This window comes from Phoxinus phoxinus (assembly GCF_949152265.1).
Source record: "Phoxinus phoxinus genome assembly, chromosome: 8".
NCBI classification, from domain to species: domain Eukaryota; kingdom Metazoa; phylum Chordata; class Actinopteri; order Cypriniformes; family Leuciscidae; genus Phoxinus; species Phoxinus phoxinus.
The window spans coordinates 34,133,662-34,157,783 of NC_136883.1; the positions used below are offsets into that span (position 1 = coordinate 34,133,662).

The 24,122-nt window shown below is 36.7% G+C and overlaps 1 protein-coding gene across 2 annotated transcripts in view; it reads left to right on the forward strand.

The window, feature by feature from the left end:
* The window catches only part of tp53i11b (tumor protein p53 inducible protein 11b), a 62,372-nt gene that overhangs the window by 28,012 nt on the left and 10,238 nt on the right, over positions 1-24,122 (forward strand). For both annotated transcript variants that reach the window (XM_079621894.1, XM_079621895.1), the window contains exons 2-3: positions 14,807-14,953; positions 17,095-17,232. In XM_079621894.1, the coding sequence (XP_079478020.1) occupies positions 17,104-17,232 (129 nt within the window). In that variant the 5' untranslated portion in view covers positions 14,807-14,953; positions 17,095-17,103. The remainder of the gene's footprint in view (positions 1-14,806; positions 14,954-17,094; positions 17,233-24,122) is intronic.

A 24,122-nucleotide genomic window follows, 5' to 3' on the forward strand; every position in this document is an offset into this window, starting at 1 on the left:
AATGGAGATATTTGTAGATTGTGTGAAAATGAATATATGTACCAAATTCTGTGAAAAATGGCCTCAAGGTGGCGTTATAATAAGCAACCTTACATTTGAGCTAATAATTCTGCAACCCTGTGTGACAGAATCTAAATTCTCGTTTCAATTCTTAAATTCTTGTTTAAGCCCCATTTACAATGAAGAGACATTTGTAGGTCTTCTTCACAATAATATATATTAAACAAATTCTATAAAGACACTTTTTTTTTGTGTGATATGAATAATAAAGTAAACACTTATGTGTTGAACGGCAAGCATACGGTTAGAAGGCAATATATAAACAGTAGAAATAAATTTCAAAATGATAAGGCAGTTGAGATAAATGCTTCAGTTCAGATAAATAAAGTTTTGAGCTGAAAATCTTCACATTATTTGAAATGGTCCTGTCTATGTGTTTTGTGTTTCATCGAAATTTAAATGTTGAATATGAATCCACACATACATCGCATATATTTTGATCAAACCCTAACTTTCAGTGAAGATTCAAGATGGACTTATAATAAATAAATAAACTCAAGATGGCTATAAAAAGCACAACTTAAGATGCGTTTCAGTCGTATCGCTAATCATTCACATGGGCCATTGGTGCTTGGACCCCGATGACTGCCGCTTACGGCTATATTTGTTTATGTATTTATTTGCTTGTTTGCATGTCCCTATCAGTCATTTGCTGATGTATAAGGTCATGTAGTCACACTCCGTAAAATCCAATCAGAAGTGGGCTCAAGAGATGTATTTGAGATGCACTTTAATATCCGCTGTAAATGTCAGTCGGTTTTGTGATCGGATTGCCAAAACTGAATGTAAATGCAGAGCCTACAACAATTTTCAACAAAAGGACACTAGAAGCTGGACATAATTTTTTAATTACAAATAAGAAGGAATTGATTCAGTTGCATGACTGATCTGAATTTATTATTTGATTAGTTTACTTTCTGCATGTAAAATGCTTTGTCTTACAGGTGCACCAACACAAGCAGTTTGCACTTAGTCTCTCAGTTGTGTTTCTGTGTAAATGTAGGTAATGTTTACTGCCGAGCTCTGCCGTGGGAGCCGATGTCTCAGCTGGGTGCATCAACAAGAACGTTCCACTTTTTTGGCCTGTCACTCATAGTAAGCTCCTGTGACAGACCATGAATTGGTGTAAATAGACAAGTGCAGGAAAGCTCCTCAAGCTCAAACCGATAGAAAAACTCATCACGACTGTCCTGATGCAGCAAATGTAGGAAATGCCATTCAGTTGATCACTGCTGATGTCTTTTTCATGGCCTCTGTACTAGTGACTGTGAAATCAGTGCTGTGACAATTACATAATTCATTAAAACGGCGAATGTGTAGTAGGTGTGCCACCCATATTAGTGCATTTTACTGTGAAATGTTCATAAAAGGATGAGAGACGGAGGGTTAATAAAAATACCAATTATAAAATGAATGCTTCCTTAATTATGAAAGCTGATTGCTGAAACTGGAAGTTATGTAGTAGTGGGCTAATCAAGAGAATTTACTAATATCTTTAATCATGCATTTATTGTAGCCTTGTGCAAATATGTTCCACCACTCTTATAATTGTATGTTATTACTGCAGTCTGCTATAGGGCCTGAAATTCATGTCTGAAAATGGGGGATATTACCCCTTATGTGCCCCATATAAAAGGGGGTTTAAAAGGGTCATGACATGAGAAATCAAATTTGCCTTGAACTTTTGACATGTAAGAGGTCCTTGTACCATTAAAACATCCTCCTTATTATAAACAAAGCATTTATTTAATCAAGCTCCAAAAACGTCTCCGTTTGATATTGCGGGATCGTTGATATCACACTGGCAAATACATTTGCATATGACTGCCTACGGAGCAAGACCTTGACGAATAGTTTTACATCATCGCACCATAAGCCCCGCCCACTGGTGTTTAGTCGCTTAACGGCTGACACTTGCCACACTGGATGCGAGCGTCACATCAATAATCCCAGATGCGGTCTACACTGATACCGTATACTGATGCGTGTTCAGTTTCTGACACTCCACACACTTGAGTCTGACGTCAACAGGACAATTGGAAGTTATAAAGAATAAATAAGTGGATGGTTTATTTTAACGGTGTCCCGGATCGTATCGAAGGATTATGTTTGTTCAGAGCATTTTGTTTTGTTGAAACTTTAGCTGAAAAAAGAAGTAGCCGACTTTATTGAATCTGTCAGTAGCTGAATGAAAATTATTTCATAATGCATACATACATAATACATACATAATGTAAATGAAAGTATTTTTGGGCATAAGACGTTATTAACATTGTAAGTAAACCCCAAGGAACATTAAAATAATAACAAAATCCATGTCATGACCCCTTTAATTATAATTATATAGAGTTTTAATTGCAATTATACATGCACAGTTGCAACTGTTTTGTTATACATTGTATAACAAATGCTATATAGTAAACAACTGTTTTTATTAGGACTACGCCACTGATTAGCAACTGCACCAAATTGCATATTTTTGCTCAGTTTGTTTTTTTGTTGTTGAAAAACTGAAGTGTTTTTTTCCCTTCTGGAGTATGAGCTCCATATTCTTCTATATCTTACTATTTAAGCATTGTTTTCTCCCATACAATTTTCCACAAGTGGTCTGTCTCCTTCCCTTTATTCAGTCTCTTTTTTTCCGTCTCAACCATTTATGTTGTTGTTCTTGGCAGAGATTTCCTTACAAAACTGACCTTTAAAATGAGTGCAACAGATATTTAAATCCACAAGTCTGTATTCTTAAAAATAGCTGTAAAAATTTTTTTTACAGTGGCAACAGATAATCTTGAGAAAGGAGACCTCACTGCTGAATCAGTTGTCGTCGGTATAATCGTTCATTACATATAAAGTATGAATATGTAAATAAACATGGAGTCAAGCAAACCATAACAAACAAAAGTGGCTGAAGCACAGATAATACCTGTAATGTACTTCCCAGATGGATGTTTTCCTGTAGAAGAAAGCTTTCCTGTAGCTCAAACAATAGAGCGTTGGCGCTTGCAACGCCAAGGTCATGGGTTCGATTCCCAGGGAAAGCAAGAACTGATAAGAATGTAAATGTACCTTGAAATGCAATGCGAGTCGCTTTGGATAAAAGCATCTGCCAAATGCATGAATGTGAATGTAGAGAGCGATGGAGACGTAACAGGTGTGCTGTGAAGATGATGGAGTCTGTTTTAATGAGGTCTCTTCAGCAGCTGCACTGCAAGCCGAGACACACTTGTGTAAACATGGAGTAAAACATGTCAAATTAATATATACTTTGAAAACCATTAGTTGATAAATGTCCACGACTTTAGATTTTCTACAGCATTGTAAACTGAGCACCTCATTAGTTATTTTAATCCACTTGTATAGTTTTGACCAACATGTTTATTTTCATTTCATCCAGCAGTCTATCTTTAACAGGCGTTGAGTTTGAATGTGTAAGAAATCTTTTGCTTTACTGAGAGAAATTCAGTTTGTGTCGCAGAAGCCATACAAGGAGCTCTTCAGTGAACTGAAGGCCTAAAAAAAGTTAGTTTCAGGAGTTCAAAGGAGCTTGACCTTTCCTGGAAAAGTTTGCTCCGGTTGGTAAGCCACCATTGGTCCGTGGCGATTACGTAATAGGTCGGTGTGCTTTGTGGCCGGTTGCACCAGCTGTGCGTAAGTTACAGCCTAGGTTTGACGTAAATGGGCACTAAATTACAACTTGGACTACTAAATATTTTTATGTTGCATCATTAAACTTAGTTGAAGCGTAACTCTACACAAACTAAATATTTCTGGGAAGCCTCCGAACAGGAGTAATAGTTGTAATAAACTAGCAGACTGACTTATTTTACCCGACAGACTTCAGTTCTTTGGACCTATGTGATAATGCTTAACATTTACACTCGCTTACATTTTAAGAGAGAGATCATTATGGGAATAAATGACTTTGTTAGCGGCTCTTCAACACAAACTCGTCGTCTCTGTGTGTCATTTCTTTGAAAAAAAAAAAAAAATGGTATCAGTATTTATTTATTGATCTTTATTCATTTCAAATACAGTTTCTCTGTATTATTTGCATATCATTTAAACATTGTTATTCATGATTGAGTAGTAGGGGTGTAACGGTACACAAAAATCACGGTTCGGTACGTACCTCGGTTTTAAAGTCACGGTTCGGTTTATTTTCGGTACAGTAAGGGAAAGAAATGCAAACATTAAACTGCAGGTTGTTTATTACTATAAACTTTTTTAACAGTTTGTTTACACTTTTTTAAACACTTTTTAATAAAATAAAATATAATAACATATATATAAAATAAAAAAAGAATAAGAAATAAAATACTGCTGCAAAGTTCTCCACTAAATAAAATACTCTCAGTCTCAAACCAATATCACATAATAAAATATAATGAAAAATATAAATAAATAACTATGATTACAGTGCAGCATTACCAATCCCAGCTTGTAGGCCTGCTCATATTTAAAAATTAAGGCTGGGAATCGATAAAAAAATGAACTAATTAATTGCACAATTTGCTGTTATAAATTGCAATTCCTCAAATATATATAACTATACCAGCTCAGCAAATAGAAGTGTACTACTGAGAAATTTCACCTTATTTGAGCGGACTTTGCTTTTCCAGTGCGTGATCGGTACATGATTGGAGTGTTTGGGCCGTATGTGCTGTTGGGGCTGTTTTCAGCCACTATGGGGTATTTTTGAGTCTTATTTTGGCCATAACTTTTTCCGTGTTTCAGCAAATGGAATGATTTTTGGTGACAAAGCTTATTTTTACACATATTTTAGGAAAATGCTTTGAAAATTTTCAAAAACTTAACAGTACACTCTGGGCAAATTCACTACCCTTTCGTTATGTTCGTGGCTGAAAACAGCCACTACTTTAAACTGCTGTAAAAATTGATCAGATAAATATTTTTTTGCCATTTTTTTTGCATAAATCTATTAATCAACATCAGTCCTGTTCAAAACTACTAAATGTTTTAAAAAAAATCAAGATTTTAACTCTTTAATTGCCAAATTCATAAATTATGACACTGATTTGGGAGGGGAAAAAACACAAAATTACTTATTTTCAATATAAAATGTGATTGTGGACTGGATTTTTTTTTACCTTTTATCACAGTCTTGGACATGTCAAAGATTAGAAACAACATTGGTTTTGATGCATTGTTAGTTTTTGTGCAGCATCAGATTTTAACTTTTTCTCCCTCATTTACTGTTCGTGGCTGTTTTTGCCCCATTGACTTCCATTATAACCACATTTTTTGATTGCAAAGCCATGACACCATAAAATCATGCATTTTTGATTGTTGGTGGTTTTCCCTGTTGGGAAGAGGTAAAAATTTAAATTTTTACTGTTGATAACCAGGTGGCACCATTAACCCTTTATATAGGCCTGTGCAAAAAAAAGCTTAGTTTCTGGCTTTTACATGGAGTCATATGGAGTATAATAGCATAATAAAGTGTCTGTGTGTGTGTGTGTGTGTGTGTGTGTGTGTGTGTGTGTGTGTGTGTGTGTGTGTGTGTGTGTGTGTGTGTGTGTGTGTGTGTGTGTGTGTGTGTGTGTGTGAGAGAGAGAGAGAACTCACCTTGATGCGTCTGAGAAAATCTAAATATGCACCTCGGCTCATTACATGGAGTAAACAAAAACAAAGTAAGTGTATTTATGCATCTGCCTTTTGATAATGAGAAATGTAGACTAAACAAAAACTAAGCAAGTGGATTTGAATGCAAGCCTGCTGGTCATTTGATGGTGAGAAGAGCAGCAAGCAACATGAGAAAGGGCTTGACTTGTAGTGAAGTTTTAGAGATGATTATGCAGCCTGACCCCTCCAGCGAGCTGCAGGATGTATTGTCTTCTCCCTCTGACACCACAGACTCAGGAGAGGCAGATCCTGATTTGGATGTGGCACTCTCATCATCCTCTCTAGCTTCCACTGAAGGCGAGGAGGATTCGGAGGATCCTGGGTCTGGGTGGATTGGGAGAAACGGCGAAGTGTGGTTTTCCACCAACGCGGAGACAACTCCCTTTCTTCAGCCTGCCAGAGTCGACTCCAGGGCCGACGAGATGATTGACCTCATTGTTAGCATGACCAACCTCCAAAACGCAGAGCTCTGCTGATTTCTTGAATCTTGAGAGGGACATGGTGGCTCTAAAAATCGCACGACCACTGCGATCATCCCACAGGCAACGTGTGGACTCCCCTCTGGACCTGTAGACGCCGGCCAAAATCCGTAGCCCCATGTAGGCACGGAGATCTGTGGAGTCCACCCCGGTCCAGTTTCTCATTGTGCGGCGCCCGTAAAAAAACAGATTGAACACAGAATCGATGTTCTGGACCCTTGCGATGGCATAGCGCGTCGGCCATGAAGTCATGCCTCTGGCAGGCTGAAGAAAGGGAGTTGTCTCCGCGTTGGTGGAAAACCACACTTCGCCGTTTCTCCCAATCCACCCAGACCCAGGATCCTCCGAATCCTCCTCGCCTTCAGTGGAAGCTAGAGAGGATGATGAGGGTGCCACATCCAAATAATGGTCTGCCTCTCCTGAGTCTGTGGTGTCAGAGGGAGAAGACAATACATCCTGCAGCTCGCTGGAGGGGTCCGGCTGCATGATCATCTCTAGAACTTCACTACAAGTCAAGCCCTTTCTCATGTTGCTTGCTGCTCTTCTCACCATCAAATGACCAGCAGGCTTGCATGCAAGTGTTTAAATCCACTTGCTTAGTTTTTGTTTAGTCTGCATTTCTCATTATCAAAAGGCAGATGCATAAATACACTTACTTTGTTTTTGTTTACTCCATGTAGTTCTGAGAGCTGAGGTGCATATTTTGATTTTCTCAGACGCATCAAGGTGAGTTCTCTCTCTCTCTCTCTCACACACACACACACACACACACACACACACACACACACACACACACACACACACACACACACACACACACACACACACACACACACACACACACACACACACACACACACACACACACACACACACACACACACACACACACACACACACTTTATTATGCTATTATACTCCATATGACTCCATGTAAAAGCCAGAAACTAAGCTTTTTTTTGCACAGGCCTATATAAAGGGTTAATGGTGCCACCTGGTTATCATCAGTAAAAATTACAAATTTTACCTCTTCCCAACAGGGAAAACCACCAACAATCAAAAATGCATGATTTTATGGTGTCATGGCTTTGCAATCAAAAATTGTGGTTATAATGGAAGTCAATGGGGCAAAAACAGCCACAAACAGTAAATGAGGGAGAAAAAGTTAAAATCTGATGCTGCACAAAAACTAACAATGCATCAAAACCAATGTTGTTTCTAATCTTTGACATGTCCAAGACTGTGATAAAAGGTAAAAAAAAATCCAGTCCACAATCACATTTTATATTGAAAATAAGTAATTTTGTGTTTTTTCCCCTCCCAAATCAGTGACATAATTTATGAATTTGGCAATTAAAGAGTTAAAATCTTGATTTTTTTTTAAAAATTTAGTAGTTTTGAACAGGACTGATGTTGATTAATAGATTTATGCAAAAAAAATGGCAAAAAAATATTTATCTGATCAATTTTTACAGCAGTTTAAAGTAGTGGCTGTTTTCAGCCACGAACATAACGAAAGGATGGGAATTTGAACAATGCACAAGGGTTAACGACAGAGCAGAACGCGCAGCGCAAACACGGACTCGAACATTGAGCAGAGAGCGCAGCGGGCCGACACACACACACACACACACACGGAACGGAGAGTGCGGCGGCGCACGCAGAGCGAAAAAAGCTTTTTTTCGCCCTGCAGTCTATTTCATTGGTTTAGGTTACAGTGACGACGGGTAAAACACTGGTAAAACTTTAGAATCAGCTGCAGGGCGGGATTTGCGCTGAACGCGGAGACTTCCGCCACTTAATATGTTCGTGTGGAAACACGAAAATGTACCTATGTTCCGCACACAAAATATTGCATTCAGTCATTCGGTACACACGTGCACCGAACCGAAAGCCCTGTACCGAAACGGTTCGGTACGAATACACGTACCGTTACACCCCTATTGAGTAGTATTGTATTTTACGGAAGCTTATTTTTACCGGCAAAGGAAGTTAGAAGGAAGGATAAACTGAAATTCACAGCATTTTAACAACCTCTTCTCATGTATTTGAAGGCTGCTATTGGATCATTGAAGGTATATGTGATTTTATGTGACTACGCATTACTTAACTGAGAGCTTACGACCTACTAGCTACGTTAGCCTTAAGAACAAATGGTGCAACCGTATAAAGTACAGAGTTAATTACAAACTAACTAGCCTCTATAGTGTGGACTTTGTTCCAATTCAAGTAAGAACTTGTGCAACCCCACCTTGGTCGGTATCTACGTCTCTATGATCAGATGCTTTCTGTCATTTTGTTATTGAAGGGAAACTCACAGCACATATTTACAAATCATCCAAGTGTTCACTAACATTTATACCAAACTTCTTTGTACCCCTAAGTGAAGAACAAAAAGAACATGCCAAATGATTAAATTGGGCCACGTTCTAATAATTAATTTCCTTGTTTAAGTTAAATCAAAACGAGGGAATGAATTAGTTCAACATGGCCACAAATTACTAAAATGAGGGAATGAATTATTTAAAGGTCCTGTTCTTCGTGATCCCATTTTTTAAACTTTAGCTAGTGTGTAATGTTTGCTGTTAGAGCATAAATAATACCTGTACAATTATAAAGCTCAAAGTTCAATGCCAAGCGAGATATTTGATTTAACAGAAGTCCCCTTTCAAAGCCTACAGCGAACGGCCGGTTTGGACTACATCCTCTACTTCCTGCTTTAATGACGTCACTAGAACAGTTTTTTGACTAACCTCCGCACACAGGAATACACAAAAAAGGGTGTGTGGTCTTGTTGCTCTCCTACAGAGAAGAGGAAGAGTTGCGTTTGTAGAGTGTGTTTGTCGCCATGTCGTCGAGACGCTGTTATTTTCATCCTGGAGTCAAATCACCTTTGTTTGGCCATGTTTACAATAACACTGAGCGCATGCATCTCCACGTTATGGTAAGAGGCGTGACCTTTCCGGGCAACGTGCACTAAGCTGCTGTCCAATCACAACACAGGAACCGCTGGCACAATCAGAACTCGTTACATATTTCTGAAGGAGGGACTTCATAGAACAAGGAAGTCATCAGCTCGTTTTTAGGACTGTGAAAACAGCGGTATACAAGTAAATTTTGTGAAAAATACAGTTTTTTTACACGCGAAACATGAACACATGTTATATTGCACACTGTAAACACAATCAAAGCTTCAAAAACACAGGAAAACCGGGACCTTTAAATCGTGGCCACGGTATATATATTTTTGACCACATGTCATGTGCGGGGCTCCAGAGAAGTAAATGAACTGAAAAGCTCGGTTTGACATTTGTGTGGCACCGGGTTTAATAACTTCTGTGCCGGCTTGTGCTCGTCCAGCCGCTGGTTCGCTTTAGGAGGAGATTCCTTGCTTTGTTTTTGTCATGTTGTCACAGGCTGTCAATTAGAGGCCGGTTCTTTTTAGCCTGCAGCTTATTTGCCCTTTTCTCACACACACCATGCCTTTGTCAAGAGGATGACATGATGCCAGCAATTATTGTTGGAGCAACCCAATGGACTCTGGGTGTAATCTGATGATGGTTCTCAACTGGTTTCGCTTCCAGAACCTGATTTTACATTGAATGACCAGAGGCATATGGAAAAAAGAAAACCAAGTATGGAAAAATATTTGTGGTTTCATACTATTTAGCGCATGCTATCACTTCAAGAAAACATTTTTTTTTTTACAGATGACTGTATATACCAAACATAATTCTGAAAATAATGTTGTATGATCCATTTATGTTAAATATGTGGATAATATGTCTGGATATTTGAGTCTGGATAAGTATGGCATTTTGAAATAGAAAATGTGAAGGAACCCTGATTAATGGGAGTATCAGACATATTACCAAGTGAAAGTAATTTTTTTAAATTAAAATACTTATTTAAATGTGTTAATATTAACAGAAACGCATTTTAAATCACACATTGAAAATGTATTGCTAGTATCAGCCACCCTGACTCTGATCAGCCAAAAGAAACGATGAATTTGTACTGAAATGTCATTAAGTTTAATAATTTAAAAAACTAAAGTAAAAACAAAAATGACATGCTTTTAGGATCCACTAAACAATAAGGCACTAATAAAAAATATATATATATTAGAAATATAAGAGATGCAATTCTTTCTTTTTCTTTCTTTTTCTTTCAGAAAGTGTGTTAGCGTCGACCATGGCCTTGTAATCTTAATCTAAAATCATTTGAGCTGTAATGTTAATGGAGAACATGATCTCACTGAGCAATGAGAGATGCATTTGCAAGACTGAACACCCAAATCAGAGGCACGACTATGTCTGACAGAGACTTTCAGGAAATAAAAGCATCATGCTTTGTCCCAGTGTTTAGGACTAATGGACCAGCAACCGTACATCGGGTTGTAGCTGTTTGCGCAGATTTCAATTATATTGTGTATAAAATGCATTTAGACTGTGCTTTGATAAAAGACTTTTTAATTAAGATGTTGTCATGGGTGACGAATGCCATTGAGCCTTTGCACAGTCTTTATTTGAGGTGTGTACTTATTAAGAGTTGTGATTCTACTCTGGAGATGGATTATAATTGAGTGCAAAGTCAATAAGCCACAGATCCTACGGAAGAGCACGCTTCGAGACTGATGTAGTCACTTTGCTTCTTGAAAATGATTAATGGATTTTCTAACAAAGGTTGCCTTGCTAATCTCAGATTTAACAAATTAATTATGCATGTATTTTTCAGCTAGGTTTTATATACAGGTTTTAGTATTTTATTTATTTATTTTCAATAATATTTGCATCACTAGCAGTGATGTATTAAAGCGTTACCGAGAAATTCACGTCCATTTGTCAGGGAGTCTGCCGGATGACTTTGTTTTGACAGCTCCAGGGCTTTCGTGAAAACTACAGATTATACTTCTGGATTTTTGTATCCCCGCCCACAGACAGTCGGATCGACAGAGGGTTATTAACAGAACAGTAAGGGTAGATCGGTAACACTTTACAATAAGGGTGTACTAATAAGCATTAATTCATGCTTAACTAATGCACAGATAATGCTGAATTAATGTATTACTAATTATTATCTAAGCTATTCATTAATGATTGCCTTATTAGCAACTAATGAAGAGTCTGTCTGGTTAATATATTAGTTCACATATTAATTGTTATTAATTAAATATGTAAGTGTGTATTAATTCCATATTTTTATTTTATATCATTTTCAAATTTCCTATCAATTTCAGTTTTAGTTCGTTTCATTAATGGTTTTGTTAGTTTGTATTTTGTGAACACATTTCTATTTAGTTTTTTATATATTTAGTTTTATATATATTTAGTAGGCCTATATTTAGTTAACAGAACACTTCCAGTTAGACATTTAGTTTCAGCAAAGTTTAATGTTTGCAGTTTACAGCTAACTTTTGTGCAAACTTCTTAATAATAATAAAAAATAATCGTTTGAGATTGAACAAAGAACCAAATAAATGCAGCTTAAAATTATAAAAGTAAAAATTATTCATTTAAACTCATTCATATTATAGATTAAATCTTGTTAAACGTGGTGTATAAGAAATAAAAATAAACGTGTATGATTATTCTTTTATGGTTATTTCTATGATTAATCCTTTCAAACATATTATTCTTGTATTGATCTATTAATGCTTTTCATCTATTGTATCCTTTAATGTCATATACTCACAATTATACTTATTTTCATGACATTTAGTTGACTTCTACTCTTAAAATCTACGTCTATTTGTGGGCTAGACATGCTATTTGTTTTTTTTTTTTCAGTTTTCTGCTGAGTGTGGTATCCTGTCTAATATGTGTGGTATCTTGTTTATTATTAAGTTTTTAGATGGTTATCTTACCTGGAATTAAGGTGCAACTGTATTTGCATACAAGGTCTAGACATGATGGAAATACTTATTTGGCCATTTCTGCTTCTTGGTTCCCACAGAAAGCGTTTTTGCTTTGAAAAAGCGAGGTCAGTGGAATGAGGAAAAAGTGCAAGGTCTCGAGATGCGTACGCGTCTTTTAAAAGCTGAACTTATTTGAACTTGTTCCACGCTTTTAGAACATAGTGTCATGCGCGAGACGCTGAAAAAGTGCAACATGTCCGTCTAGCGCGCGTTTATATTAAAAAATGAAGTAGCGCAGTGGAATTAAGCTTATTAATTACGAAAACAATTATCTATTTTTGCTTATTATTATTTTATTTCAGTTAGTTTTTTGAACTCACACAGGCAATTTTATGTAGCACCAGAGGGCTAATTCATGCTAATGATGATTGCTTTCTTGTTTCATTCATTCGGCTTAACTGGCAGTTCTAATATTAAGTAAACTCATTTATTTATAACATGAGTTATCCTAGATTATTGATGAAGTTGTCCATGACGTGATTGAAGTTATAATATTCCATTCAGATCACATGCTATCATGATCATCCTCATTGTCATATTGTATACATGTTTAATATCCCAACATACTGATGCTCACACAAGCACATTCTTGCCCAGTTTGTCCTGCAGTTGCAGTGTGTTGCTGTTTAGCAAGTCCATTAATATTTCATTTCTCCTTTATAAACTCACCACCTAATGCTGAAGTCTTCTCGGGACTGTCTGGATGATTTTTGAAATGAACAATGAAGCCTTTTCTTCATCTTTCCATCTGTAGCTTCAGACTTCTATATACAGCAGCCACACTTTAAAAACTCAGCATCACATGGAGCCTTTAACCTGACAAAGCCAGACGATAAAACTCGCACATGGCCGCGAGATCTTTAACTTGCGTCAAAGGCTTGATTTGACCGCCAGAAGAATAACAATGGGGTGAGTTGTCAAGACGAACAGAGCCTCGTCACAGAATACTTTCGATAATGAGGGAGGGTGCCAAATGCGCAATCCGAGGGGTTGCTAGGCAACTGCATCAGCATCACTCCAGCAGCCTCGTGTCAAGAAACGCATTGGAAACACGCATTTGAATGGCATCGCCTGGCTCGTTTATGTGATTCGCTGCACATTGATTGAAGGCAGCATGGCCCATTGCCTGCCTCTTATCTGTGATGCTAGATTCACACACAGGCAGAATCGCTCCGTAAAGCAATTAATGATTCATTGCCATCACCAGTTCAGCACAGTTGGCAGCATTGGTGTGACTATTGTTGCGTTATTAGTGTGTCTACTCAAGTCCTCAGTCACAAAGTATCGCCACAAGTTGACATTCTGTTGCCCTTCATCTGTAGGATGTAATGCTATGATCAGTTATGAGCAGCCCAGCGTTTAGAAGGTCTTGCTGTGTGATCAGTAGTTAGTAATCTGTAGGACATGATCAAACTGTGAAATGCTCGCTAGAGTCGTTGCTGACGGCAACAGGGCAAACTTATAAAAGAGAATCTGTGCTCATTAATTCAGATTGTAAAATCCAAATAAGCTTTACAGATCTTTATTGGAAAAAGGTTTAAAGTTTTAACTGTTTTTCGTGCTCATTAACATTAGAAATTATTGCACATGCTTCAAATATTGCAACACTCTCTTCAGTGTGACATGATCCTTCAGAAATCATTCTCATCCTATTTTGAAAACAGTTGCAGCTTAAAGGGGTGGTTGATTATGATTTCACTTTTCTAACTTTAGTTAGTGTGTAATGTTGCTGTTTGAGCAAAAACAACATCTGCAAAGTTACAACGCTCAAAGTTCAAAGCAAAGGAAGATTTTCTTTTAAAGAAATTGTTTTTTATGGACTACAACAAACTGCTGGTAGGGACTACACAAGCTTCCTCCCGGGTTAGTGACATCACTAACCCTAAAATTTACATAAACCCCGCCCTTCGGATGAGACGTTAAACCGAGGTCCTGACTCTCTGTGGTCATTAAAAATCCCAGGATGTCCTTCGAAAAAGAGTAGGGGTGTAACCCCGGCATCCTGGCCAAATTTGCCCCTTGGCCTCTGTCCATCATGGCCTCCTAATCATCCCCATAAACTAATTGGCTTCATCACTGTCTCCTCTCCACCAGTAAGCTGGTGTGTGGTGGGCGTTCTGGCGCAATATGGCTGCCGTCGCATCATCCAAGTGGATGCTGCACATTGGTGGTGGTTGAGGAGATTCCCCCCTTCTATGTAAAGCGCTTTGAGGTCTCAGATAAAGCGCTATATAAATGTAACGAATTATTATTATTATATATTTAAGTTATTTACTGTATATTGTACATACTGTGTGTATACAGTTGTAAACAGTGCCGTTCATATGGATACCTTTATTAATTATTATATTATTCATACCTTTTATTATTCACAGCATTTAAATTGCATGTTCTATCTTTAAATGAGTAGTCTGTATATCTATGATTTATTAAGTTTCATCTGTATGTTTTGGTAGGTTTCATCAGTCTTGGACTGAGTGACCAAAAATGATTGCAATGTGTTGCAGCGACTGATTCATTCATCAGTGCATTCATCTATCATTTAATTCCAATTTTTTTTTTTTATATATATACTGGTCTAATGACATCTTCATTAGTACTGAAATGAATACTGTTTTGCTTTTTTATGTGCTTATACACTGCTGTCTGAAGAGCACACTGGTTATGACTATACTCTTAAAATCCAGCCCTGTTTTTGCTCTTGCAGCTTCTTGAACATCTTCAGGCTCAGTAGTGCTGGAGCCTCAGACACATCTCATCCTTTTCGTAATCGATTGTGACGCCGGAGTCCTCTCTCCCTCTGCTGAGGGAGCACTCGCCGTCTGTACCTCTGCTGTCCAGTACACAAGAGCAGGTGACTGGAGTACACACACTGAAACACAGTCCTTCTATACTCACAAGTCACCTGAGATATCATGTTCCTGCAGACCAAGCAGAACATGCTGTCTACATCTGACATTCAAATGTCCTTTTTCTACAAAAACTACATCACTGGGGAACAAACCTATTTAAAGGTCTCGCATATCACAAATGTGAAAAGTAATGTCCAAATAACATTGCAGACATGGGAAATAAATCCACAATTGCGAGATATAAAGTTGCATTGTGTCCTCAGGACGTTCATATCCACACTCTAAAAAATGCTGGGTTGTTTCAACCCAATTGTGGGTCAAATATGGACAAACCCAGCCGTTGGGTTACATTTTTAAATTACATTTTTAACCCAACGTTTGGGGTTTGTCCATATTTGACCCAAAATTGGTTTGAAACAACCCAGCATTTTTTAGAGTGCATGTTCTCTATAGAAGTGCTGTGCCCGAATTGACCGCAAACGTGCAGCAGGAACTAAGGAGCTTGTCAAAACATATATTCTCTCACGTGATGTCTTTTTACTGCCTTTTTGATAGGAAAATATAATTAATTCCCTTGAGTAATCCTTTGCCTCATAAGGATTCACTGTCACTATCATACACACAAAATTAATTACATGTGTCGACTAATTAATCTTAATTAATCGCACATCAAATTTGGCTGAGAAATTACCTCCAAAAGATAATTTAAAGTCATTATTGTGTTAAATGAGAAAAGCATCAAATAGACATTACAAGTGGCTTCAGATTTTTTTATTTTATTTGATTCAACAGAATTTATTACACATTTTGGGCTACAATGGCCATGATTTTCTTTTTTCAGAAGCTGCATATAATTGGTATTCAGATATATTTACACTGCAATTACATATGCATAAATAATGCGTGTGATTATTGGGATTTATTACATGGCTTGGTTGAATTCTAATGTAGAATGTGGTCTGTTATTTCTTGATAACACACCTCTGCCATGAAAAACAGAGCGTTGCCATAGACACGGTGTTCTTTAGCGGAAGCAATACAATCGTTTTTAAATCAATAAACTCCTTTTAAAATCAATATTTTGTGGGAAATTATTGATTTATTTGGTAGGTAGCCATGCAATAAGCGTCGGGGTCCTGATCAGCCTGTGTATTCGTTATAACAACCGCCTCGCTCTACATTATCCCTTACTTAAATGGGTATAAAAAGAGTAGTTCACTTAAAAAAGAAAAGTATGTCATCATTTACTCTCCCTCATGTCGTTTCAAACATGTATGGCTTTCTTTTTGAATATAAAAGAAGGTATTTTGAGAAATGTCAATGGGATGTCGATATAGAAATGTCAATATAAAGACATATTTATGAAAACGTTTTTATTTTTATTACATGTAGTCTCGTCTTTTTTCGCCAAAGATATTGCATGTCACAGTTATTGTTTAATTACCGTATTGTCATCTTGTCATCATCTCATCTTAGTCATGGGGGAAAAAAGCATGTCAACAAACATTTCATAGTTTTTGTTAGCGAAATTAACAGTATTTCACTATTGTTCAGATGGTCCAGTCTTGTAATACTTGTATATGTATATATTTTGAGTCTCTTATGCTCAACAAGGCTGCATTTAATTGATGAAAAAATATAGTAAAAACAGAAAACAGTAATTTTAAATTGTAATAATAGTTCACAATATTACTATTAAAAAATATTTTAACATGTTTTTTTTTTTACTGTGATAGCAAAGCTAAATTTTCAGCCATTACTCCGGTCCATGATCCTTCAGAAATCAGTCCATAATCCTTCAGAAATCATTATAATATGCTGATTTGGTACTGTGCCCAATTTGACTGCAAATGTGCCACAGGAACCGAGGATCTTGTCAAGACTTGTTACACCTCATGTGATGATGTTTTACTGCCTTTTGAGAGCAAAATATAATTTATTCTCTTGAGTAATCCATTGCCTCATATAGGGTTCACTGGTATGTCAGGACAGCCTGGTGCGCAAGAGGATTACGCATAGAAAAGATCTTGTCTTGTTAGAAGAAGAATGAGAACTCCATTCCCAGTGCAAACGAGTACATGCATGAGCATGAAGTGACAAATCAGATCTCATCTTGTTCTCTCACTCCTCTTCTCCTCGGTAGACTTCTGGAATGGCTTCTAAACCTCATCCGCCTCTGATGAAGAAACACAGTCAGAGCGATCTGGTGAGCCGACTCAAGACTCGCAAGATCCTGGGCGTCGGGGGAGAGGATGATGATGGAGAGGTGCACAGGTCAAAGGTCAGTATTTGTATATCACGTCCTTTTCCTTATCCAAGTTCCATGACTTGCAGACTTTACTTTACTTGCTGTTGTTGCAGTGAAACAGATGTTCATGTATCGTCAGTGAGCAGTTAGGAGCAGTAAAAAAACAACAATGCAATCTGCTTGAGATTGTTGCAGTAATAGGCTCATTTAGCCTCAATTTTACATGCTCCTTTTTGAATAGTGTGTTACCATTAGTAGGGTTTTACTAAAATCCAGTCCAAAATAAACACTTGCCAAAATGTGAGTAAAAATTTGACTACATTTTACTCAACCTTAGACGGTAAGATTATAATACATGGCTATTTCAAATTAAATGATTATGTCAAAGGACCTGTTGTATAAACCTTTTATTGAAGAAACCATCTGTCATCATGACTCGCATGTCTCACTTCAGTGGAAAATTGACTATCTGAAGTTTTAAAATGCATATCTTTCCCCCTGAAACTCATGCCACTTAAAATAATCTTTGCACTACAGCAGCAAAACTAAATTATGCGTATCATGATTAGGATCTTTTTTTACCTGCTATGTTTGACATGCATATCAGCCCCCCCCCCCCCCCCCCCCCCCCCATTTAAAATATCCATTTGCCATAAGGGCAAAAATATATATTATTTATCACCATTATATTTTTACATATACAATAAGTTTTTTTTAAGGGGGTCATGCATTTTTGAATATAAGAGGTGAAGGTGCTATTAAAACATACAATAAGTTTCAGAGCTCAAAACATCTGTTACTCCAAAAACAGGAGTTTTTTTGTTTTGTTTTTTTTAACCAAGCTGGCAATATGACCCGTTTCCGACCAAATATATCATCACATGACTTCCTGGAAAAGCTCAGCACTGTAACTTTTTATGCAATGGGAGTAGATGTAAATATAATGCTGTAATCAACATTTTCATGATTAGTTCATCTTGGAAGCTGTAATAGTAAAAACATACTAAAAGTTTTCAAAAGAGTTCCTCATATGAAAAGTTACCCAATCACATCACTGGTTTAAAATGGCTTTTATTTCTAAATGATAACAGTTTTTAAATGCAAAAATACCTCAGGAAACATTACAAAATAAAAATAAATGCCATTTATGAACCCCTTTAAAGGGGTCATGACATAAGAAATTAAATTTGCCTTGATCTTTTGACATATAAGACACCATTGTACCATTAAAACATCCTGCAAGTTTCATAGCTTAAAAATTCCTTGTCCTTATCCATCTTATTTTTCAACTCAGAAGTAAAGTGTTTTCTGTAAATGTGCGAGACTTGCGATTTATTAGGCGTTCTGGGGAAATAACGAGAAGAATATATCAAAGTGCAGTAAACTGTAAAACTGTTTGTGCGACAAATCAGCGTGTTTATAATTAAGACAATACAGTAGAATAATATGGTAATATTGCCCCTTAAACATTTATCTTTTCATACAGAGAGTCACAATGAAGGTTGAAAATAATCATATTTCCATATATATATATATATATATATATTGTGCAAAAAAAATTATTAACTTTATAACCTGAAGGAACATTAAAATTAAAATAAAAAAAAAAATCCATGTCATGACCCCTTTAAATACTATGTTTGTCCTCACTGTTATATTATCTGATAAAAATGTCACATTGTATGTTCAATCTTCGGATCACTGCTATTACTATAAAGCATGTAAAGCTTAAAAAGGTGCCAATAGTTCTTGTTTTGCTGGTACTTGTACACAGAGCTTTTTCCATTGAAATTAGATCTGCAGTTGGTGCACAACATACAGTGATCCAGCATATCATGGATGATATGAGAAATGTAAACATTGATATACTTCCATATATGCTCATGTTCACAAATATGCTCTTTGATGCTTGTACCCATTCCTGAGGCGGTTTGTCCTCGCTCATGAGAATTGTTTATCTGGTTTGCGAGAGAGGAAGATGGACCTATTCACAACTAAAAATAATTGAAGGAAGCTCTCCATTTTACTTTTCACTCGTCCTTAAGCTGTACACCCACAGGAAAGTGATGCGGTGAAACGGCTGTTGTTTCCTCCATGAGCAGGAGGTTTGAGTTTCCGGTGTATAGAGTGAAGGGTCTTGGTTTAGCGAGACTAGAGTTACTCAGAGCTTCTCCTTTCAGCACTTCTGATTCAGCTCTGTGCTGATTTCACTAATATGTGTGACCCTGGATCACAAAACCAGTCACATGTCGCACGGGTATATTTGTGGCAATAGGGTATGGGTCAAAATGATCTCTTTTTCTTTTATGCCAAAAATCATTAGGATATTAAGGAAAGATCATGTTCCATGAAGATATTTTGTAAATTTCCTACCGTAAATATATAAAACATTTATTTTTGTGAGTGAATACAGCACAATCGTGAACATAAATGCACAACTTTAAAGGAGATTTTCTCAATCTTTCGATGTTTTGGCACCCTCAGATTCCAGATTTTCAATAGTTGTATCTCGGCCAAATATTACCCTATCTTAACAAACCATACACCAATTGAAAGCTTATTTATTCAACTTTCATATGATGTATAAATCTCAATTTCATAAAATTGACCCATGTGACTGGTTTTATGGTCCAGGGTCACATATAGGGTCTTTTGTAGGATTTAACCGAGCCATTCAGCAGTATTAAACACTATGGCTATTCAGTATACTTTGAAAAGACTAATGGGATTATATGATTTAGGCATCTAACAAGCTCCCATTTGCAGAGATTGCAATGAAAGATCTTCTGGTTTGCACAACTGGGTCCAGTTTGAGGAGGGGACTTTAAAAGTGTAGCTTGGTTACTCATGATTTAAATGAAACTTCAGTCAAGGTATCCTTGTGAAAAAAAAGTAGCTAACTACTTTGAATATGCAGTGTATTTTTAAGTGAGCAGATACGTAGTATATCAGAGCAGTATTTCTCTGACTCAACAATAAAAGGAATTTAAATGAATGAATTTCGATAACTAAACAACTCAGGGTTCCCAGGCTGCTTGAAACTACTTGAATTCAGACACATGGATTCAAGGACTAGAAAGTATGTGAAAACAAACATAGGTCCTTGAAAGTGGTTGACTTTAATTTAGTTTGAGTAGCATGATCCTATTACAAAAACGTTTTTATGTGTTGCCAAAGCCAGAATAAAAAAATAGGTTAATATTGAATGACGAATGTAACTTAAAATGTAATTTATTCCTGTGATGACAAATTAAAATTTTCAGGGGCTCATTTGGCCTACTGAAGTCTTCAGTGTCACAATATTATATTATTATCATTTCTTATTATTATCAATTTTAAAAACAGTCGTGCCGCTTAATATTTTTCCGGAAACCGTGATGCATTTTTTTTTAAGGATTCTTTGATGAATAGAAAGTTCAAAATAACAGCATTTACATGAAATGGGAATCTTTTTCAACATTAATGTCTCACTTACTCTCTCTTTAGATCAATTTAATGCGTCATTGTTGCATAAAAGTATTCATTTCTTTAAAAAAAAAAAAAAATTACTGACCCCAAACTTTTGCAGAGTTGTGTATATATGAAAAAAGAGGAACATCAAAAGTGATATTTTGAGCCAAAAATTTTCATTATTTACTCACCCTCATGTTGTTTCAAATTGTATGATAAAAGAAGTATGTTTCAACCTTTTTTGCCCATACAATGAAAATCCATGGTGTCCAGGACAACATTGGACGCCATGTGCTTTCATTGTGTGAAAAAAAAATCAAATATCTTTCTATCTTTTGTTGTACGTCAGTAAGTCATACAGGTTTGGAATGATGTGGATGGATAAATCATGACAAAAGTTTCAGTTTTGGCTGAACTATCCCTTCATATATACTGGAGAGCTTGCTTTGTTGTAAAGGTGCATTTACACCGCTGTGTGTTGGAGATTAGATTACAGGTCACGAAAGTACAGTACTCCCTAACACTGTGGGTCACATCCTTCAAATGACTGATTTACTATAGAAATTCTGTTGCTTTCCTTTCCCTGTGTTGCACATTCTTTCCTTCACGCATGTGCCGTTGCTTGATGAAGGATGAAGGATGAAGGATGAAGGATGAAGGATGAAGGAGCAGGCGGTCACACAGAGCTGATTATAAACAGCATTGTTTATTTCTTCCTGTTCCTGCCTTCCCTCGGCCTCTGCTCGCTGGCCTGTGCCACACTATCCTGCATGATTATTCCTGCTAAATGCGTCTCACGCTCATGATTCAGGTCTGCTTCCTGGAGTAGGGTCTGTTCCTGTGAAAACCACGCATGCTAGAATGAGTGTACAGATGCATGATTCAGTAATGTCACAGCAGCCAGAGGCCAAACCCTCATTCAAACAGATGCACATGTCAGAACACATGCGCAATCACATGATGCACACCGTTTTTATTTGTGCACAGCCTTTTAAATGGCCCGTGAAGTATCCAAATGGAAGTTGCATTTGTTTTGACAGCCGAGCCAGTGTAAAGATGTGGTAATAAACCCACTGATCTCTTCATTTCCCTTTGCGATGTTTGATATCCTCAAAAGCACAATTTATGTTTATATATTGTATCTTCCACACAAGTCGACCTGGGCTTTGGGAGATCACTCTCATTATTGCTTTGCCTGGTTTTTTATCTTCTGCTCGACTCTGACCTGCTGTTGCCTCTAATTAGGATGTTGAATGTCTTGCAGAGGCCAAAGCGGTCAGCAAATTGAAAATATTTGCGCTGTTTTAGAGCTCAGAAAGGTCTCGGCTGCTCACACTGTTTGTATAAGATGGCCATCACAGAACCAACCACCTGATGAAATGCAATTTGCAGTTGGGAAAGCACGCTTAGAGCCTGAAATATTTACTGCTGTGAATCTTAATGAAATATGACAGCTCGAAAATTAAAACTGGATTGGATTTAAATTTAATCTAGTCTTATCATCACTACAGTTGTTTACCTCTGACCTGGAAGCACACGTTTCTACTTAGTAGAGTAACTCTATGTAACTTCTTTGTTATCATTATAAATTGCAGATAAAGTATATTTTATTTATTGGCATAACCTAGTTGTCTGGAATTTTTCCTGGTGAGCTCACCATCAATAATAACATGCATTAAAATACAATAAACTTACAAATACAAAGAATGAGAAAAACACACATGCATACATAAAGTATATATCCCATCGAAATACAGATGCATAAATACCAGAGGAATTAAGAGCAAGAACAATCCTAAAATAAGTGCCGCTAAAAAAAAGTGTGGACTTAGTTTTAAATTGGCCGTGAAGCGTCTGTCTAGAGGTGTCCGGCCGGATGTGTGAGATCTTTCAGAACTGTGAGACCTTTTCTCTGCAAACGTGAGACATAAATGTCATCAATGGTGGAAAGATCACGACCTATAATTGGAGGCAGACTGCACTATATAACTACTCTGACCTCTGCAGAACTGTGGAGCTGCCGATCCACACTGTAATTGAGAAAGTCAGCACACTTTCTTTCACAGATCTATTGAAGTTGAACATACCGACTTTAGATACGCCAGACTTTAAGCTGTCTTAGTCATTATTAAAAATCCCATTAATGAGTACTTGGGTTATCATCCCACTTTAACAATTTAGAAATGGTGGTTTCTAAACTTCTAAACTTACGGCTCAACACATTCTCATTCCTAACATATTGACGCTTGGTCAGGACCGTCACGTTTTAACACGGGGAACCCCTTTAGAGTCCTTTTTCGACGTGCAGGATACTCCATTGCTTTCAATTAGAAACCTTTGGTGTCATACACAGGCGCGATGGGCATGGGAGATTTATCCCCATGAATGGAGGTATAGTTTTGCCATTATGAAATATATGCTGGGGTGTGATTTTCAATATAACCAGCCAGCATCATTTTATCTACATTTATTTGACTTTCTTTATTTACACTATTTTGAGCACGTAACTCAACCCCTACCCCTAAACCATTTGTGTATTATATTATATAATATAAAACGGGACACAAGTTCCACTCTGTTCGTATGGCTTCAGAAGACTTGGATTACAATACAAGTTGTTTGTAATACTTTTATTCTGTTTTCTGGTCAGTTTTCGCAATAAATAGCAATGACTTTACTTATTTGCCCGTTACGCATAGTGTGGTTAGGTGCTCTAAAATATATATATATATATATATATATATATATATATAAATATTAAACAATTTTACAAATGCAAAGAATTAAATACATCTTGATCCATTATTTACCGCCACAGAGCACTGCAACATATCGCCATTTGGACTTCTTTTGGTACCGCTTTTGACTTAATTTTTTTTTTAGATAAATAAATTATTTTGATTACTCTTGTCTGTCTGTTATGTTTTTTTCTTTACTTTTTTATTTTTAAGAAATGCTTATGGGTAGGTTTCGAGGTGGGATTAGCAGCTCAAAATATATTTTTAATGCTGTATTGTCAAGCTCAAAACCAAGAAAACATGAAGTAATCTTATATCCTTTTTTCTTTTGAACAACTCATTTTAAAGATACGATACAATCTGATCAAATTATTTGAACAACATGTGACCTTCTGTACAAAGATCAATGATCAATGTCACAATTTCTGCATTATTTTTTGTCAGAATGCAACAAAACAGTTCAGAATAAGAAAGATTTCTTCATTTTACTTTTACATTGAACTTTTATGTTTCAAAAGTCCTGTTCACACAAAGAACGATAACTATATTAGCGTCCACACCAGCGGGCGATTTACGGCTGTCAATGTTTTTAATCATTCATCAGTTGGAAAAAATAATTCTGGAAGTGATTCCAACGGTATTGTGTCTCTGTTCCGTCATATTTGGCGTGAACTCTGATATTATTTTTAGAACTGTATCTTTATTTTTATCATTATAGTTTTCATCCTTGTGAGC